This window comes from Manis pentadactyla, chromosome 8, assembly GCF_030020395.1.
Source record: "Manis pentadactyla isolate mManPen7 chromosome 8, mManPen7.hap1, whole genome shotgun sequence".
NCBI lineage: Eukaryota > Metazoa > Chordata > Mammalia > Pholidota > Manidae > Manis > Manis pentadactyla.
In genome coordinates, this window is record NC_080026.1 from 50,749,350 (window position 1) to 50,768,876 (window position 19,527).

The window sequence follows — 19,527 nt, forward strand, 5'->3', positions numbered from 1 at the left end:
CAATTTTTTTTTTTTTTAACAATCAACACATCTTTATTTGAAATTTATATCATGAACACTTTGCTTCATCAAGTCCCTCTTCTGGCTTTTGTTTTCCTTAGAGTGAGCCTGCATTTTTTTTTTTTCTTGAGGGCATCTCTCATAAATTTATTGATCGAATGGTTGTTAACAACAATAAAATTCTGTATAGGGGGGTCAATGCTCAATGCACAATCATTAATCCACCCCAAGCCTAATTTTCGTCGGTCTCCAATCTTCTGATGCATAACGAACAAGTCCTTACATGGAGTACAAATTCTTACATAGTGAATAAGTTACATGGTGAACATTACAAGGGCAGTCATCACAGAAGCTTTCAGTTTTGTTCATGCATTATGAACTATAAACAGTTCAAATATGAATATTCATTTGATTTTTATACTTGATCTATATGTGGATACCACATTTCTCTCTTTATTATTATTATTTTTAATAAAATGCTGAAGTGGTAGGTAGATACGAGATAAAGGTAGAAAACATAGTTTAGTGTTGTAAGAGAGCAAATGTAGATGATCAGGTGTGTGCCTGTAGACTATGTGTTAATCCGAGCTAGACAAGGGCAATAAAACATCCACGTATGCAGAAGATTTCTCTCACAATAGGAGGGGGGAGGTTCTAAGCCTCACCTCTGCTGATCCCCATTTTCTCACCTGATGGCCCCCCTGCGACTGTGCCTGTCTTTGGTTGTTCCTCCCTTGAGGAATCTTACCCGTCTCTGGCTAATCAGTCATCTTCTGGGGCCATACAGGGAAATGTTAAGTTGGTAAGTGAGAGAGAAGCCTTATTGTTTGAAAAGGTTAGCTTTTTACTTCTTTGCATATTTATGCCCTGTGGCTTCTATGCCCAGCATTTGTCTTGAAGTGTCTTTACCACTTGGAAGAATTATGATACTCGGTAAATTCGACATGTGGCCCGAATTCTATTTAAGGGTTGTAATTAGGTAGGAAGAAGAAAAGCTATAGAAGTAGCAGGCAGAAGAAAACCTGGGAAGATTGATTATTTCTTTGACATATCTTCTTGTAGAGTAACTTCAGCATGGATAGGTTTTAAACTACTAATTAAATTGTGTGCACACATTAACATAATAGGAGTGCAGTTATGTAACCAAAGCATACCTGTAATTACCAGCCATGTCCAGTGAAACTAAGAAAACCAGTTAGGCACCTTAGGCATTTGTGAAAACTTATCTATGATATGGTGGATATTGTCCAACTGAACTTGAACAGTCTGAGAGAATTCAGATAAATTAAAACAACCCATTCCTGGGGACTGTTCACATCGCGTATGTTCTTTTAACAGTAAATAGTCTGTGGTTGTAAGATTTTGGAGTGCTACAATTTGCACTTCTCCTAATTCTTGGTTGAGTTCCAACAGTATAGATCCAGTCAAATTTATTGTTTTACTGTATGCACAGGCCAACTTAGATATCTCCTTCATTCCCATGGCAAGTCCAGAAACCGGTGGGATGAGTGCATCTACACCTGTGGCAGTGCGTGGATCTTTGTTGGGTTTTTTTTGCTGATCATCTTCTGTCATGAGTCTTCCCGAGAGTGCTGATGTTGGAAGTTCTTTTTCATATCATATCTTAGTTCATTTTCAGGGTAGCCAAATTAGGCTTTGATCCTCTGTATAAACCCAAACAGACCCTTTGCCTACACTTTTATATGCCCTTTATATCATTGTGTAGAACTCATTGGAGGTCACCACACAGGAACTGCTTTTTTCTTTCTTTTTTTTTTTATCATTAATCTACACTTACATGATGAATGATTTGTTTACTAGGCTCTCCCCTATACCAGGTCCCCCATATATACTCCTTTACAGTCACTGTCCATCAGCATAGCAAAATGTAGAATCACTACTTGTCTTCTCTGTGTTGTACAGCCCTCCCCTTTCTCCCACCCCCCTATGGATGCTAATCTTAATACCCCCCTTTTTCTCCCCCACCTTATCCCTCCCTACCCACCCATCCTCCCCAGTCCCTTTCCCTTTGGTACCTGTTAGTCCATTCTTGAGTTCTGTGATTCTGCTGCTGTTTTGTTCCTTCAGTTTTTCCTTTGTTCTTATACTCCACAGATGAGTGAAATCATTTGGTATTTCTCTTTCTCTGCTTGGCTTGTTTCACTGAACATAATACCCTCCATCCAGCTCCATCCATGTTGCTGCAAATGGTAGGATTTGCCCTTTTCTTATGGCTGAGTAGTATTGCATTGTGTATATGTACCACATCTTCTTTATCCATTCATCTATAGATGGACATTTCGGTTGCTTCCAATTCTTGGCTGTTGTAAATAGTGCTGTGATAAACATAGGGGTGCATTGGTCTTTCTCATACATGATTGCTGCATTCTTAGGGTAAATTCCTAGGAGTGCATTTCCTGGGTCAAATGGTATGTCTGTTTTGAGCATTTTGATGTACCTCCATACTGCTTTCCACAATGGTTGTACTAATTTACATTCCCACCAGCAGTGTAGGAGGGTTCCCCTTTCTCCACAGCCTCGCCAACATTTGTTGTTGTTTGTCTTTTGGATGGCAGCCATCCTTACTGGTGTGAGGTGATACCTCATTGTAGTTTTAATTTGCATTTCTCTGATAATTAGCGATGTGGAGCATCTTTTCATGTGTCTGTTGGCCATCTGTATTTCTTTTTTGGAGAACTGTCTGTTCAGTTCCTCTGCATATTTTTAATTGGGTTATTTGTTTTTTGTTTGTTGAGGTGTGTGAGCTCTTTATATATTCTGGACATTAAGCCTTTATCGGATGTGTCATTTTCAAATATATTCTCCCATACTGTAGGGTTACTTTTTGTTCTATTGATGGTGTCTTTTGCTGTAAAGAAGCTTTTCAGCTTAATATAGTCCCACTTGTTCATTTTTGCTGTTGTTTTCCTTGCCCAGGGAGATATGTTCAAGAAGAGGTCACTCATGTTTATGTCTAAGAGGTTTTTGCCTATGTTTTTTTCCAAGAGTTTAATGGTTTCGTGACTTACATTCAGGTCTTTGATCCGTTTTGAGTTTACTTTTGTATATGGGGTTTGACAATGGTCCAGTTTCATTCTCCTACATGTAGCTGTCCAGTTTTGCCAGCACCATCTGTTGAAGAGACTGTCATTTCGCCTTTGTATGTCCATGGCTCCTTTATCAAATATTAATTGACCATATATGTCTGGGTTAATGTCTGGATTGTCTAGTCTGTTCCATTGGTCTGTGGCTCTGCTCTTGTGCCAGTACCAAATTGTCTTGATTACTATGGCTTTATAGTAGAGCTTGAAGTTGGGGAGTGAGATCCCCCCTACTTTATTCTTCTTTCTCAGGATTGCTTTGGCTATTTGGGGTCTTTGGTGGTTCCATATGAATTTTTGAATTATTTGTTCCAGTTCATTGAAGAATGTTGCTGGTAGTTTCATAGGGATTACATCAAATCTGTATATTGCTTTGGACAGGATGGCCATTTTGACAATACTAATTCTTCCTAGCTATGAGCATGGGATGCGTTTCCATCTGTTAGTGTTCCGTTTAATTTCTTTTAAGAGTGACTTGTAGTTTTCAGAGTATAAGTCTTTCACTTCTTTGGTTAGGTTTATTCCTAGGTGTTTTATTCTTTTTGATGCAATTGTGAATGGAGTTGTTTTCCTGATTTGTCTTTCTGTTGGTTCATTGTTAGTGCATAGGAAAGCCACAGATTTCTGTGTGTTGATTTTGTATCCTGCAACTTTGCTGTATTCCGACATCAGTTCTAGTAGTTTTGGGGTGGGGTCTTTAGGGTTTTTTATGTACCGTATCATGTCATCTGCAAATAGTGACAGTTTAACTTCTTCTTTACCAATCTGGATTCCTTGTATTTTTTTGTTTTGTCTGATTGCCGTGGCTAGGACCTCCAGTACTATGTTAAATAACAGTGGGGAGAGTGGGCATCCCTGTCTAGTTCCCGATCTCAAAGGAAATGCTTTCAGCTTCTCGCTGTTCAACATAATGTTGGCTGTGGGTTTATCATAGATCGCCTTTATTATGTTGAGGTACTTGCCCTCTATTCCCATTTTGCTGAGAGTTTTTATCATGAATGGATGTTGAACTTTGTCAAATGCTTTTTCAGCATCTAGGGAGATGATCATGTGGTTTTTGTCTTTCTTTTTGTTGAAGTGGTGGATGATGTTGATGGACTTTCGAATGTTGTGCTATCCTTGCATCCCTTGGATGAATCCCACTTGGTCATGGTGTACGATCCTTTTGATGTATTTTTGAATTCGGTTTGCTAAAATTTTGTTGAGTATTTTTGCATCTACGTTCATCAGGGATATTGGTCTGTAGTTTTCTTTTTTGGTGGGGTCTTTGCCTGGTTTTGGTATTAGGTTGATGTTAGCTTCATAGAATGAGTTTGGGAGTATCCCCTCCTCTTCTATTTCTTGGAACACTTTAAGGAGAATGGGTATTATGTCTTCCCTGTATGTCTGATAAAATTCCGAGGTAAATCCATCTGGCCCGGGGGTTTTGTTCTTTGGTAGTTTTTTGATTACCGCTTCAATTTCGTTGCTGGTAATTGGTCTGTTTAGATTTTCTGTTTCTTTTTGGGTCAGTCTTGGAAGGTTGTATTTTTCTAGGAAGTTGTCCATTTCTCCTAGGTTTCCCAGCTTATTAGCATATAGGTATTCATAGTATTCTCTAATAATTCTTTGTATTTCTGCGGGGTCCCTCGTGATTTTTCCTTTCTCGTTTCTGATACTGTTGATTTGTGTTGACTCTCTTTTCCTCTTAATAAGTCTGGCTAGAGGCTTATCTATTTTGTTTATTTTCTCGAAGAACCAGCTCTTGGTTTCATTGATTTTTGCTATTGTTTTATTCTTCTCAATTTTATTTATTTCTTCTCTGATCTTTATTATGTCCCTCCTTCTGCTGACCTTAGGCCTCATTTGTTCTTCTTTTTCCAATTTCGATAATTGTGACATTAGACCGTTCATTTGGGCTTGTTCTTCCTTTTTTGAATATGCTTGGATTGCTATATACTTTCCTCTTAAGACTGCTTTTGCTGTGTCCCACAGAAGTTGGGGCTTAATGTTGTTGTTGTTATTTGTTTCCATATATTTCTGGATCTCCATTTTGATTTGGTCATTGATCCATTGATTATTTAGTAGCGTGTTGTTTAGCCTCCATGTGTTTGTGAGCCTTTTTGCTTTCTTTGAAGAGTTCATTTCTAGTTTAATGCCTTTGTGGTCTGAAAAGTTGGTTGGTAGGATTTCAATCTTTTGGAATTTACTGAGGCTCTTTTTGTGGCCTAGTATGCGGTCTATTCTGGAGAATGTTCCATGTGCACTTGAGAAGAATGTGTATCCTGTTGCTTTTGGATGTAGAGTTCTGTTGATGTCTATTAGGTCCATCTGTTCTAGTGTGTTGTTCAGTGCCTCTGTGTCCTTACTTATTTTCTGTCTGGTGGATCTGTCCTTTGGAGTGAGTGGTGTGTTGAAGTCTCCTAGAATGAATGCATTGCATTCTATTTCCTCCTTTAGTTCTGTTAATATTTGTTTCTGGTATGTTGGTGCTCCTGTATTGGGTGCATATATATTTATAATGGTTATATCCTCTTGATGGACTGAGCCCTTTATCATTATGTAATGTCCTTCTTTGTCTTTTGTTACTTTCTTTATTTTGAAGTCTGTTTTGTCTGATACCAGAATTGCAACACCTGCTTTCTTCTCTCTGTTGTTTGCTTGAAATATCTTTTTCCATCCCTTGACTTTAAGTCTGTGCGTGTCTTTGCGTTTGAGGTGCGTCTCTTGTAAGCTGCGTATGGATGGATCTTGCTTTTTTATCCATTCTATTACTCTGTGTCTTTTGATTGGTGCATTCAGTCCATTTACATTTAGGGTGATTATTAAAAGGTATGAATTTTTGCCATTGCAGGCTTTAAGTTTGTAGTTACCAAAGGTTTAGGGTTAGCTTCTTTACTATCTTACTGTCTAACTTAACTCGCTTGTTGAGCTATTATAAACGTGGTCTGATGATTCTTTATTTCTCTCCCTTCTTATTCCTCCTCCTCCCTTCTTCATATGTTGGGTGTTTTGTTGTGTGCTCTTTTTAGGAGTGCTCCCATCTAGAGCAGTCCCTGTAGGATGCCCTGTAGAGGTGATTTGTGGGAGGTAAATTCCCTCAACTTTTGCTTGTCTGGGAATTGTTTAATCCCTCCTTCATATTTAAATGATATTCGTGCTGGATACAGTAGTCTTGTTTGGAGGCCCTTCTGTTTCATTGCATTAAGTATATCATGCCATTCTCTTCTGGCCTGTAGGGTTTCTGTTGAGAAGTCTGATGATAGCCTCATGGGTTTTCCTTTGTAGGTAACCTTTTTTTTCCCTCTGGCTGCCTTTAATACTTTGTCCTTGTCTTTGATCTTTGCCATTTTAATTATTATGTGTCTTGGTGTTGCCCTCCTTGGATCCCTTGTCATGGGAGTTCTGTGTACCTCTGTGGTCTGAGAGGCCATTTCTTCCCCCCTTTCACCAGTCGCTGGGTTCTTGCTGGTGTAGCTGCAGTCTGACCACTGTCCTGCGTCTTCTGGTCTCTCTTTTAGGACTAGTTGTGTTTGTTGTATTTTCAAAAGTATATATGTTTTTGGGAGGAGATTCCCACTGTCCTACTCACGCTGCCATGTTGGCTCTGCCTCTGTCAATTTTTTTTTAAGCACGTATAAAGCTAACTTAATGGAAAATACACATGTTGTATCATAGGATATTGCATAATATAAATAAATGAGAATATTTATATTTTTTGTATCTGCAGGGTCACTGCAGGAGGTGGTGGTAAACCGCATCTCCCTCCAAAGCACGTGGTACATGGGAGGAAACTGCCTGTCAGTGGCTTGCTCTGATGGACTGAATAGGAACCCACAAAGGTTCTCTGTCTTGGGTCTCATTCAGGTGGACTTAAATACCAGAAAAACCAGAAGGCATATATCTCCCATGGCATAAGCCCAGACAGTATGTTAGCTAGCAGAGTGTTGTAGTTAGAGTAGTTAAATGGGAAGTGTAACTCCAGGGAAAGGAAATCCCGGGACAAAGTACCTCTAAAACCAAAATCAGTCAAAGAGAGAAATAAAGGTTAAAACCTGTTTATTGCTTACAAACTGCGGTCCAGGGCTGTTTCTCTTTCCAGCTCTGGCAGAAGCAAGCCAGCCCTCACCCTAAACTTTCAGGTTCAGATAAGCCCTTGGTCACCCATTGATATGGAGATGAACTACTGCTCTCCACCCCTGAAGAATGCCTGTTGATATGCCTATGAATTAAAGCCAGAAGAGATATTATGAAAATATTACAATTTTACCCACAGGAAGTCAGATTTCTTAGGAGACCATCATAACATGTATATGACTCCCAACATGGAATGCAGGTGCAGAGTCCTGATGGGAAAACCACGTTTGTGGAGCTGCAGGCCAGGATACAAGAACATTTGTGGGAGTTCCACCTCAGGATTCTAAGTTTTTAAAGTCTGCTTTTTCAGTAGACTTTGTTATGCTCAATCTTTTGGGCTCCAAAATTACATGAATAGCCTTAGAAAAATTTGAAGAACACCAAATATGGGAGGTTTGTTAACATTTTGCGGAGGTCTTCATGGTTTGTAATGGATTTTAATATGACTGTAAGAATTTAAAATAATGAGCTCTGGGGATCCTTGAACTGAACTTGAGTAAATTATTCATCACCTCATTAAAATTCAGTAAGACTGAGGGTTTTCATCTGATGCACTAAGGTATCACAAAAGAATTGCTGTGTACTTGGCACATGGGCTGGTTTTCCACTATGGCCTTGCTGACAGCATAGAGAATATAAATGGGATGTGAATTTAACATTTCAAATTCCATTAACAAAAATTATTTATATAACCATCAGAAGAAGAAACTGGCTTTCAGTAAGGATCTATGCATTGGTGATATTAAATCTCTTAGTGGGAATGTATGACTGGCATAACAGTGCATTAGTGCAGAAAGAGACCTAGACTCCTATGACCATTATCTCTATTGCTTGGAGATAACATTTTATTTTAGTAAGTGGAGATTTAGTTAACAATCTAAGAGAAAGAGCTATGGTCACTAGGAAGTAAAACTTGTATTTCAAAAATATTCCAAGACTAGAAATTTGTTTACTTTTTTCCCTACTAGAGCCAAAATCATGTAATTTATGGCAACAGATGATGGAGAAGAAGTGGGCTGTATGAAATAAGTGTGTTGCAGTTTCAGCAAAGATAATTTATAAAAATGCTATGAAAAATAATAAAATAATAGACTTAAAGTCTCTTACCTGAGCCATCTGATTCTGCTAATTTAATATTTCTTCCACAAAATTCCTGCCCAAGTGAAACCCATCCCTTGCTGTCTCTGCTTAAGCACTGTTAAAAATTTGTGGATCGCTTTCCTGTTGGCTTTTATATGGTTCAGTAACATTCCATTTGCAGATTCTACGTCCATGTCCAGATTGCGCACATGGGAACACCCTTCCTTACTGTCTGGCTTCAGTCGCAGCCCTGACTGACCCTGGTCTTCTGTGGCATGTAGCAGCACAAACCCTCATTGCTCAGTTGCATTTTTTCCTCAGAAATAAATATTTGACTTTCTCCTTTGGCCTTTTCTTGCCATGGTCATTGTTCCGCAAGCTCTCGCCATCCTTTCTCCTACTCTCTGGATGCTCTAACTTGCCCATTTCCCACTTTAAGCATGCCCAGAATTAGCCATGGCATCCCAGCAGCTGTAGGGTGTGCCAAGACCAGATAGATTCAGGAACTGATGCTCAGAAAACCAGTTCTTAATCCTTTTGAGAGTGTAAGCTCTGAAGCCTCTTCGCAGAAAAACACACACTTTTGGACATACAGGTTATGGGTAAAAATGCAATATTTCCAGAATCTCCCACCTGGCCTTAGCACATCTCCATATCAATAGGTGTTTCCAAGGGGTGAAGAGAAGTAGTCATCACTGTATCAATAGGTGATTGATTACACAAGGGAGCAAGGGCACATCCATTCCTGAGAGGTTAGTTAGATGGGGTCATTTTTCTGCAACTGAATCATGAGAGGTACCGGCGAGCAGAAGTGGATGACTGCTTGTAAGCAATAAATGGGTCTCTCCCACTTTATTTCTCCCTTGGACTGATTTCGATTTGAAAGGTATTTTGCCCCGGGATTCCCACTCCCACCCCTCCAGAGTTACACGGGGGCATACAGCTCAGCAGATTCCCCTGGTTCACTCTTAACCCATGTGCCTTCCGGGGGATAGATTAACCTCACTGTGGTGCTGATGCTGCTCATGACTAACTGGTAGGACTTTTTAACAACCATGTATACCTGGGCCCTAATCCAGGAATTGGTGTAAGGCAGAGAATTTGGGGATCTGAAGCTGAACGGTTTTCAGAGTTGTTTAATTGCAGGATATACTTCAGAAATAAGCTTTCGAAATCACTTTTCAATTATAATCACATGTGTGAGGTTTTTTTCAGAATCCAAATCCATAAAACATGCATTTATCTGGATTTTTCTGAACTGACTTGTTCAGGCACGTTAGTTGTTTCAGGATGAAGTGCTTCTGAGATTAAAAAATAATAATCCACCGAGCCTTGCACCCAGCGGGGTTTGCTCTTGATGGCATTTTTGGATAAAGTTTGTTGACTGGCTTAGACTGGGAATAACTCAAACCTAGTGGAAGGTAAAACAGACATATGCTTTGACCGCCAGTGGCCCTTGTGTAATTTTTTAATGTTTGTTTTGTGGAATTTATGGCATCATGAAACCTGTGGAAAAGACAAGTGGAAAAAAAAATACTGGTTTCTAAACTGCCGTTTAACCAGATAATTGAGCAAAATATTTTAAAAGAAGTACTTAATCTTGTGACTTTGTGTGCTTTAATCTTCCTTTTTCTCCTCTTTTTTGATGTTTCTCTGAGCTTACTGCACCCCCCGTGGCTTCCTCATCAGCCTATGCCAGGCCTCTGCTCTGTTAGTCCCCCCAGTTGAAGCATGTTAAAAGCTTGCTTTGGACACAAATGTAGACTGGTGTTTGGATACTAATGAGGATCTTAGAGGAGCAGGGTGCAGTGTCAGCCTGGGGAAGAAGGTGTCCTATGATGAGCTTTCCCTGAAAGTCCAGGATGGTGGGCACTTGCTCCTTAGCATGCAGAACATCCATCTCTTTCAGCCTGACCATGAATTCAAAGCCAGACTCGGATGTGTTGGAAAGACCTGGAAAGATTTTATAAAGAGTAGTGGACTTCCCAAATGCATAGCATCCGCCGTTGAATTTTACAATTCTGGTAATATCACTTTGAAGTGTCACACCTGGTTGGAGGGAAGCAGGGTGGATGCCAGACACATGTTGTTTAAAAGTGCATTTTCTATCCCTCTCTTCCTCTTCACTCAGTGACCTCCTTCTCCCTGCAGGCTATGGCCACACTGTGCCCTTGTCAGACGGCGGAAAGGCTTTCTGCATCATCTACTCTGTCATCGGCATTCCATTCACACTCCTGTTCCTGACAGCGGTGGTCCAGCGTGTCACCATCCACGTCACCCGCAGGCCCATCCTCTACTTCCATGTCCGCTGGGGCTTCTCCAAACAGGTGGTGGCCATCGTCCACGCCGTTCTCCTCGGCTTTGTCACTGTATCCTGCTTCTTCTTCATCCCAGCAGCCGTGTTCTCTATTCTGGAGGATGACTGGAACTTTCTGGAATCTTTTTATTTTTGTTTTATTTCCCTGAGCACCATTGGCCTAGGGGATTATGTTCCTGGAGAAGGCTACAATCAAAAATTCAGAGAGCTCTATAAGATTGGGATCACATGTGAGTACCAAGGGTCACAGGCTCTGCCCCCTTGGCCTTGTTTTGCCATACCGAGTGCCACCTACTAATGAATAGTCACTCATAAAAGTCCTGCTTGCTGTTTCTTTGATAACTTTTTGGTTTTGCCACCTGCCTATAACTATTTCATTTCATTGTTATTTCCTTCAAACTTCTTTATGCAAAAATCTTATTACTGAAAGTTACTTGTCCCAGAGACCTTAAAATTACTGATCAGTTTCTTCCTAGTAATGTAATAGATATTATATTGCAGTATAAAAATGTGCCACACAGAATATGCTTAATAACCAAATTTTAACAAAAAAGAAAGTTGCTCTACTTCATTAAATATTTTTTATTAAGGTATCATTGATATACACTCTTATGAAGGTTTCACATGAAAAACAATGTGGTTACTACATTCACCCATGTTATCGAGGCCCCCCCCATACCCAATTGCAGTCACTGTCCATACTTCATTAAATATTTTAAACTTAAGAAAACTAGGGCTGGTTCATAGCCTGTTACTATTAATCATGTTCTTTAATTTTCCAGGAAAATCTGTTTAAAATAGTTGTTTATCTCATTTGTCCATCTGGTTCTTTTTCAAAGAAGCTAGAAGACGTTAACCATCTTCAGAATTTCATAGGTGGAAAATAGGCACTAAAATTCAGATGCCCAGTGATTTTTAATTTTTAAACAATTTTTAAAAATTCAATGTGATACTGTGGAATACTTAGAAATTCATTTTGAAGAAACTTTATTTTTGTTTGTCCCTTTCCTATCTTTTCAAGTTGTATAGAATTGCATCATCATGTACATACAGTTTTCATTTCTGACTTCTCAAGAATTTTTCAAGGCTCAGTTTATGTTGTCTTCTAGGAAATCATAGTAGATACTCAGGCAGCCCTGCCCTAGTTTTAACCTAACAAAATGCTTAGCTGAACTATGTGTATTTTAATATTTCCATTAAACCATGGGCTAACTCATGACAAGGACTTCACTCAGAAATCCCCATTGCTTTATAGTGCCTGGCTGCCAAATGAGTTCAACAAAAATTTACCAAATCATCATAAGGATGATTTCTTATTTCTTCCAGTTACCATGATTATTTTTAATGTCCACATAATATTTCACTGGGTGGCAATACTGTAATTTAACAATGCCTCTATTGTTGAATATTTAGATTGCTTCCTATTTGGGGGCATTATAAATAACATTGTAAAAAATGTATTTCTGTATTTACACTTTTTTCTCCTATGATATCTTTCCAAGAAGTGGGGTCACTGACCTAAAGCAAATGTGCCTTTCTGTGACTCACAGAATATACTGACCCAGTACTTTCCAAACGGCATTATGAGTTTATACTGTCACCTAAATGATCTGAATCACAGCACTCCTGGGGTGGTGTGGGCCAGTAGCTTTATAGATGTATTGTTGCAGATGTGATAGCACAGATAACCATATCTTATTTTTTCATGACTTAGGGAAGTTGAATATGTTTCTGTAATTATGTCTGCTGGTTCTACTTTTCTCTTGTGTTGATTGTCATCTCAGAAATTTTTCCTAACAGTTTAACTTTTTCAGTTGTTCACATAATACTAAATACTTGCACATCATTTTAACACTTATTACAGTGTATATCATGGTGTCTTAGGCAATCTACCTAGGATATGTGCTGATGGAGCAAATGTATGTTCCAAAGGTATATTAGTTATGGATAAAATAAAATTCCACAGCTTTTGCCTGGAAGCCCATGGGTATTTTTGTCAGTACTCAAAAGAGTTTGACTGAACAATGGGTAAAGGAAAAGGAGGGCATCTGTCAATTAGTCTGTGTGTCACCGCTATTTCCAAAATATGTAATTTATCAATTTATAATGATCAAATATATAAAAATATATTAAATCAATATTATTATCAAATAGCCCAATTCTAACAATACTAGAACTGCATCACTTAATATTTTAAGAGACAATCAGCCTCTTTATTCTCTGTATGCTGCCAATTCTAGCTTTCCTGGTTCATCTATTTTCTGAAAATTCTCCTTAAACATTTTACCACTGGGACTTGGAATGGGGATTTTTGTTATTTTTAGTTTTCATTTTCACTTTTCTGTTCCTTTTCATGATGAATTTTTTTTTTTCTGGAAACTTATTTTGCACATTAGAACTGACTTAGAAATCGCCATTTTCACATCACAGATTCCAAGGACTAGCACTTTACTTGGATCAACAGGTTATCTGCCATCTTGGAATAAGAAGCTGGTAGAGCAGAGAATGGTCCACAAGCCCAAAAACGACTGTCACGGAATAGAAAGGTTTGCTGCCAATCCCTGGTAGAAGTGCAAATAGCCTCACACAATGATGTGTGTAATGTCTACACTCATTCTTAATGGGATTTTCATCTGGCTTGATCTGTAACTTCTCATTGCTAAGCTTCTTATCCTGTAGTGGAAATAATGGTAAAAGTGTTGAGTGCTAAAAAGATACCAAGCTTCCGAGCACACAAGATAAATCAAAAGTTCTTCAAAAATGTCACTGGCTTTTTGAGAGCTACTGACTGTGAAGTGGAGGTGGAGCACCCTCTCCTCAAATGTGTGTGAGCACAGTGCATTATCTCTATTTAACTAGTCCACGTCCACCCAGCTACTTTTTTTCCCCTCAAAAATTGCACCCTGTGATTCTGAATAATCAAAGGGAAGGTTAAGTTCCCTGGGTACTTTTCCCTGAGTAGTCCCTCGGAGCCTGGAATTCAAAACTTTCCTAGAAATCTGACAAAGGACAACAAATGTATGCATCAGAAGACTTTCCATGTCCTTGCCTGTGTGTCCGTGACCAGGTCCTGCTGAGACACTGTTGTTTTTCTCACACAGGTTACCTTCTCCTGGGCCTTATTGCCATGTTGGTAGTTCTGGAAACCTTCTGTGAACTCCATGAGCTGAAAAAATTCAGGAAGATGTTCTACGTGAAGAAGGACAAGGACGAAGATCAAGTGCACATCATAGAGCACGACCAGCTGTCCTTCTCCTCCATCACGGACCAGGCAGCCAGTCTGAAGGAGGATCAGAAGCAGAACGAGCCTTTTGTGGACCCCCAGTCGCCAGCCCACCCTGATGGCTCTGCAGACCACGAAGCCTTGGGGTTTGCTGCATCGTCCTAGTGCACCAGGGTCAGAACCACAAGAAGCAGCTTTGCTTGGTTCATTTTTATGAGAATGTAAAAGCCAAGATGATATTTTAACAAATGTCTACTGTTGGCAATATTTAAAACAAAGGAAGCTTTCGCTCTGGACGACTGTCTAACAGGATAGATACCTATAATTCATATGCAACAAAATTACCAGACTTTACTAATAGGTGAGGAATACCTGATGCAGTGTGTTGCTGTGGTTAGGAGCAGATTTTATACTTTTAATCGGGGACTTTTGGATTTGCATTTGAATCATTTAGCTGATGGCTAAAATCAACATTTATACCTAAAAGGAAAAAAGAAAAGCATAGAGATGTGTTTTATAAATAAGTTTATGTGTACTGGTTTGCATGTGCCCATCCTAAATCATTATTTTTGTAGAATCTAAGTTAAACCTACTATTTATAATGAATAGGTAACTGTTAACTGTGTACATATAAAATATAAATATGTTTATATCCTGTACATATGGTTTAGGTCACCAGATCCCAGTGTACTTCTTAACTCAGATTGTAAATATTTTTTCTTTTGATTTCTCTTTATACTAAAGGTTCAAGAGTTGCTGCAATAAAACAACAGGGAAAAATAACACAAGAATGAATTACTATAATATTCTGCTACAATAATGTCTCTACTCTCTTGCAATAGGATGGTATCAGATATCTGGAATGTAAGCACTTCTCTGGAGGTGAACAAGCAATGAAGAAAATTATTTTTAAAGGAGATACTTCATTTTGAAAATGCATTGTGATTTGTCATAACTTAGAACTAAAGCACAGGATGTAAATGCCAAAGCCCCAAATGAACAGATTCTATCAAATTAATCTGAGAGTTTTTAAATTTATAAGCTGAAATAAATTAAAAACTCACACCTGCTTGCAATCTTATGCTTTGGTATTTCAAAAGTTTTCCTCCATGTAGGTAACATGAATGTACTCCTTTATTGAAACCATAAAGACAAGATTTAAGTGATGTACACAGGGCACTATGAAGGATTTTGGGAAGTTAGAAAGACCCTGTGTGGTCCCTAATGTTCAGTGTACTGCCAACCGCATCTCCCTTCCCGTGGGCAGCTGCCTAGGAGGGGGTGCTTGAGGCTTGGTAAAAACTGGTGTCCCACTATGAGCCAGCCAAGCTGACCAGCCTCCCCCAGGCTGTTCACTCAGAAGCCTGCCTACCTGCTTGGTATGTGCCTCACTGAGCACACAGTTCCCAGTCCACCCCACTCTCTGCGGTGTCAGCCTTCAAACATACCCACTGACATAAGCAGGGCCCTCTATTGTATAACATCGCATCTTGTCTCAGAGCAACAATAGCATGAGAAGGAATTATCTGGACCCCTTAACCCCTGTGCCACCCCATACCTCCTGTGATGGTGAATGGCCACCAGCAAAGCCCTTCCGATGTTTAAGTCCCAGTGTGTTGTTCTGTCCCTCCTCACCCTGGTTAGGCTGCCCCATGAACCCGTTTCTCTGCACTCTGTGCTGGCAGTGTCTCCACAGTGAAGACTGCTTCCCACAGGGTAGGTAAGTGGCCAAGGAGTGAAAGAGAGAGTCCTCAGAGGGTAGGGACAGGTGTCCTGGGCATGGCTGGGTTGGGAAAGGTCACAGTGATCACAGCACTTTGTATGAGGCAGAGATACTGACTCACAGAAATGGTAGACTACACCAGGAGAATCCCATGTGCCAGCCCAAGTGCCAGCACTGCCCGACTTTCCTGTGAGAGGGGAATGCAAGTACAGCGTCAGAGCATGCAGAGGAGATCCTGAATCAGGGTGGCATTCCAAGAGTGTAGTGCTTGACCTTCAAAGCTTTTTTGCCTCTACAGAAAACACACTAAACCTTCATTGTCTTCACATTGTTTTTGTTGATTTTAATGTGAAGGATGAGATACAAAAATTTGAGTGAGTTTTTCCTCCTGCACTGTCAGATGTGAAATGTGTATCTTCCCTGGACTTGTTTTTGTGATCGGCCTATGGACAGAGGCCACCCTGTGTTCTGAGGGAGGTGTCAGCCAGAGAAGGAAAGCGGGCCCAGAGGTGTGCGAGGACGGGGTAGGTGGGCAGCACAGCTGTGGGGAGCTGACTCGGGGTCCCTGTTGTTGGAGGTGAGCATGTAAAGCTGGAGGTGAACATGAATACCAGAACAGGGTGGAGTGACGAGTGGAGTATAAGATTCTGAAGGGTCCCACTCCAGGGAGGAGTGTGCTAGACTGAGTTCCTAAGTGTCCCACACCATGCCCTCAGGACAGAGAAGCAGCAGAAATCCTCATGTTTGAAGAATAGCACAACTCTGAGTGAATCTGAAGTTGCACGTGTCCAGTAGGTATGTTGATTTTGGAGCTGCAGATAACGCTCACCGTAAGGAGAGAACAGAGTATCTCAGAAGAAGAATTCTCAACCTCCCAGACATCAGAGGACTGATGACCAAGGGGTAGGAGCAGTCTCCCAAGGCATCTTAACAAAGGAAATTCACGGGACACATCAAATTTGGCCCAGATGACTCCATTTATGAGGCTGGTTTCTCTCTAAAGTAGTCTACCCCTATGAGGTTTAAAAAGGGATTTATTCAAAAGTTGAAGAGAAAGATGAGTGGGAGAAAAAAGGCAAATAATAAATATTTATGAACAGATAAATATGTGATTTCAGGAAAAAAATGTCTGGGAATGATCAGGTTCTTAAGACATGGGGTCACTTTTCCTAACCTGAAAAATGATCATGCTTAAACTTTCTACAAAGCAGCCTCAATTGCCTTTTGGAAAGTGAATGAGGAGGTGTTTATGAATCTGGAGATGGCTTAAAATAACATTTCATGTTAAATTGGCACAAGCATGTATTGGAAGGTGATCAGTTAACCTGCCTCTCTCAGAATTCAGCCCCAGGGGCTCCTGGCGGAGCAGCACATGCAGTCATTTCATGCTTGGTTGTCCAAAACACTGTGCTGAGGAACCAGTAATAAAATACTGCAGTGATAAATTCAGGAAGGCCATGCTTTGGGGACAGAGATTCAGAAATGTGCACATGGCCAAACAGATTGTTCCTTGGCAAATTTAGATACAAAATTTCTTCTGGATGTTGAAATTGAAATAATACAGTATTTACTACTTACTTCATGTGACCCTGCTCAGTAAAATTTTGAATCTATCTCTTTAATGCATTTGAAGTTTTCCCCATAGTGCTGAATAATTTTCCAAGAGTTTGACTTTAGGAAAGCTTGGTACCTCCAAGCCTTTTGTGTGAAGTCAAACATGACATAGTTTGCTGAAGATAGTTTTCCAAACATCCTACTTCTCTAAGGTGCTGTCAGGCAACCTCAGCTTTCTAAAATACGGTAAGGAACCCAGAAGTAAATAATGTTTTTAAGTATTTTTTACAGTCTGGCAGTAAAGTACATTTAATACATTTAATAAGAAGGAAGCCCTCTGTTTGCTTCACTTGGAACTTAAACTTAATCTGTACTCAGTTCTAACAAAATTACTGCTCTGGCTTTCCAACCCAGGGAAAATGAAGGAGAGCATTGTTCTCAAATTCCCAATAGCTCCTCAAATTCTGAGTAAGCACACCTTTCACGGTGTAATTTTTACTGGCACAAGTAAAAAATAAAAAATAGAAGTCTCAAGATGCAAGTTGGCAATAATTACTGTGCCATCACTGAGGCAGCCTTCCAGTAGCACTGTCTCTGTTCCATGAAAGCATCACCAGTTCTTGCACCATCTTCTTGGCCTCCTGTGACCCACAGAGTCAGAGAAGAATGATGTACTCATCCTTTGTATACTTAGAAGGAACAATGGTTACATACTCCAGGAACATGACTCCTTTCTCATTCATAGTGTTTTCCATTCAGCACCAAATGTCAGAATATACTGAGATCAGTATAATTTCAAAAGCATGAATATTTATTTGGAAAACTGAATTTTCCACATTGGTAAAAATTTGCCTCTTGTGGTTCTGAGTGTACTGTGCCAGCCCTGTGAGAACCGAGTGCTAACTGCTAGTAATGGCAGAGAAGGTACGCCAGGGTGGGAGCCTGCCCAGAAGGCAGAGCCTTGCCTCCTAGAGCCCTCACAGGCAGGGGCAAATAGCCCCCAGGATTTCTTTTGATGGTATTTCAGTAACACAAGTTTCATGTAACAATGTTAGACTACTACATTTAATAGACACTGTTTAAGGAGATAGAGGAAACTAAAATGTATTAACGTACAAAATGATGAAAATTCATTTTAAGGGGTTTCCTTTTTAAATGTTAGTTTCCATTGCCAGAAAGTTCCCTTAGACAGAACATCTCACTTTCCAACAAGAGGTACCTTGGTAATGAACGAATAGCCTTGCTGTCATTTGCATGTGAAGATGACCCTATGCTAAAATCTTCTGTAAATGAACATTATTAGTTGAAGAAATTAACTGAGCTTTGAGGGTTTTTTTCATCCTCTTCTTTATTTATATAGATTATATACAAATATATTCATACATATAGCTCAGCACTGAATTTCCATTTCTGAGCAGTGGCTAGAAACCCAGAGCCCATTAGGTTTGGAACATTAGCCAGGAGATAATTAACCTTCCAGGGAGTCTGGGCCCTCGAAGACATCAGCATAAATTACCTGAAACTTCAGCGTTCCTTTGTTCTTGCTTTGTGTAAACATTGTTGCTTTAAATTGCTGCATTAATGAGGGAGAAGCGCCCTTTTTTAAGTGCTTCCTTGAATAATGAAAGTTTTCCTCTGTGTGGTTGCTACCAACTTGGTGCATGGTGTGATTGCTGTCTAAGACAATGTGACCCTAAAACTGGAACTAAGCCTGTTCCCACCCATTCGACAATGATCAAGCTATATTTTAAAGGTCACTGTGATTCACCACAGGCTGGCAGAACTCTATTACAAAGTGAAGTAGTAGACTGCCTCTCTTTTGTTATGTTCTGTCACTTTCCCCATGCTGCTCCCCCTGAATTCTGGGAGCAGGGAACAAAGCCAGGCTGCCCCAGGCACCCATCTTGGGACAGAGTGCAGAAGAGCCCAGCCGGCCAGGCCTTGGCTTGGCACATCCTGTAGGTGATGCGCTTCTTGGAGGGGCGCTGGCTGGAGAAGGACCACATGCCCATACGCTGGCCTGCGGGAATCTGGCTGTACCACCATGAACACATTTCAGGTCATTGTGGAGGGCCTTAAAGAAAAAAGCAAAGTAACCCAGACTCTTAAAACCTTTTCTTTCTGGCTAATCTATGTTAAGTCTGCAACTCTCAAGTTTTCATGGCTATATCTAAGGCAGAAAGAAAAGAGGAATTTTATGAGTGGTAATGCAGTCTATCTGGTCAAATGATTATACATAGCATTTTACCAAAGTCATAAAATGGTAAAATCATGTGTATTTATTTCCTCAGTTCATAACATGTGAGAGGTCATAGTCACTAAATCCCACTCAGAGCCAAACTCTCTGAGAAGAGTTGGATGTGATTTCCTGACAATTATACCTATGAACTCAGAAGAAAGATGTTATCAATGG

At 40.0% G+C, this 19,527-nt stretch overlaps 1 protein-coding gene across 1 annotated transcript in view; it reads left to right on the forward strand.

Annotated features, from left to right (window-relative positions):
- KCNK1 (potassium two pore domain channel subfamily K member 1) overlaps positions 1 to 14,913 on the forward strand; it is a 51,906-nt gene extending 36,993 nt beyond the window's left edge. The window contains exons 2-3 of the mRNA XM_036919246.2: positions 10,449 to 10,844; positions 13,716 to 14,913. Coding sequence (XP_036775141.2) covers positions 10,449 to 10,844; positions 13,716 to 14,002 — 683 coding nt within the window. The 3' untranslated portion in view covers positions 14,003 to 14,913. The remainder of the gene's footprint in view (positions 1 to 10,448; positions 10,845 to 13,715) is intronic.
- The last annotated feature ends 4,614 nt before the right edge of the window (positions 14,914 to 19,527 follow it).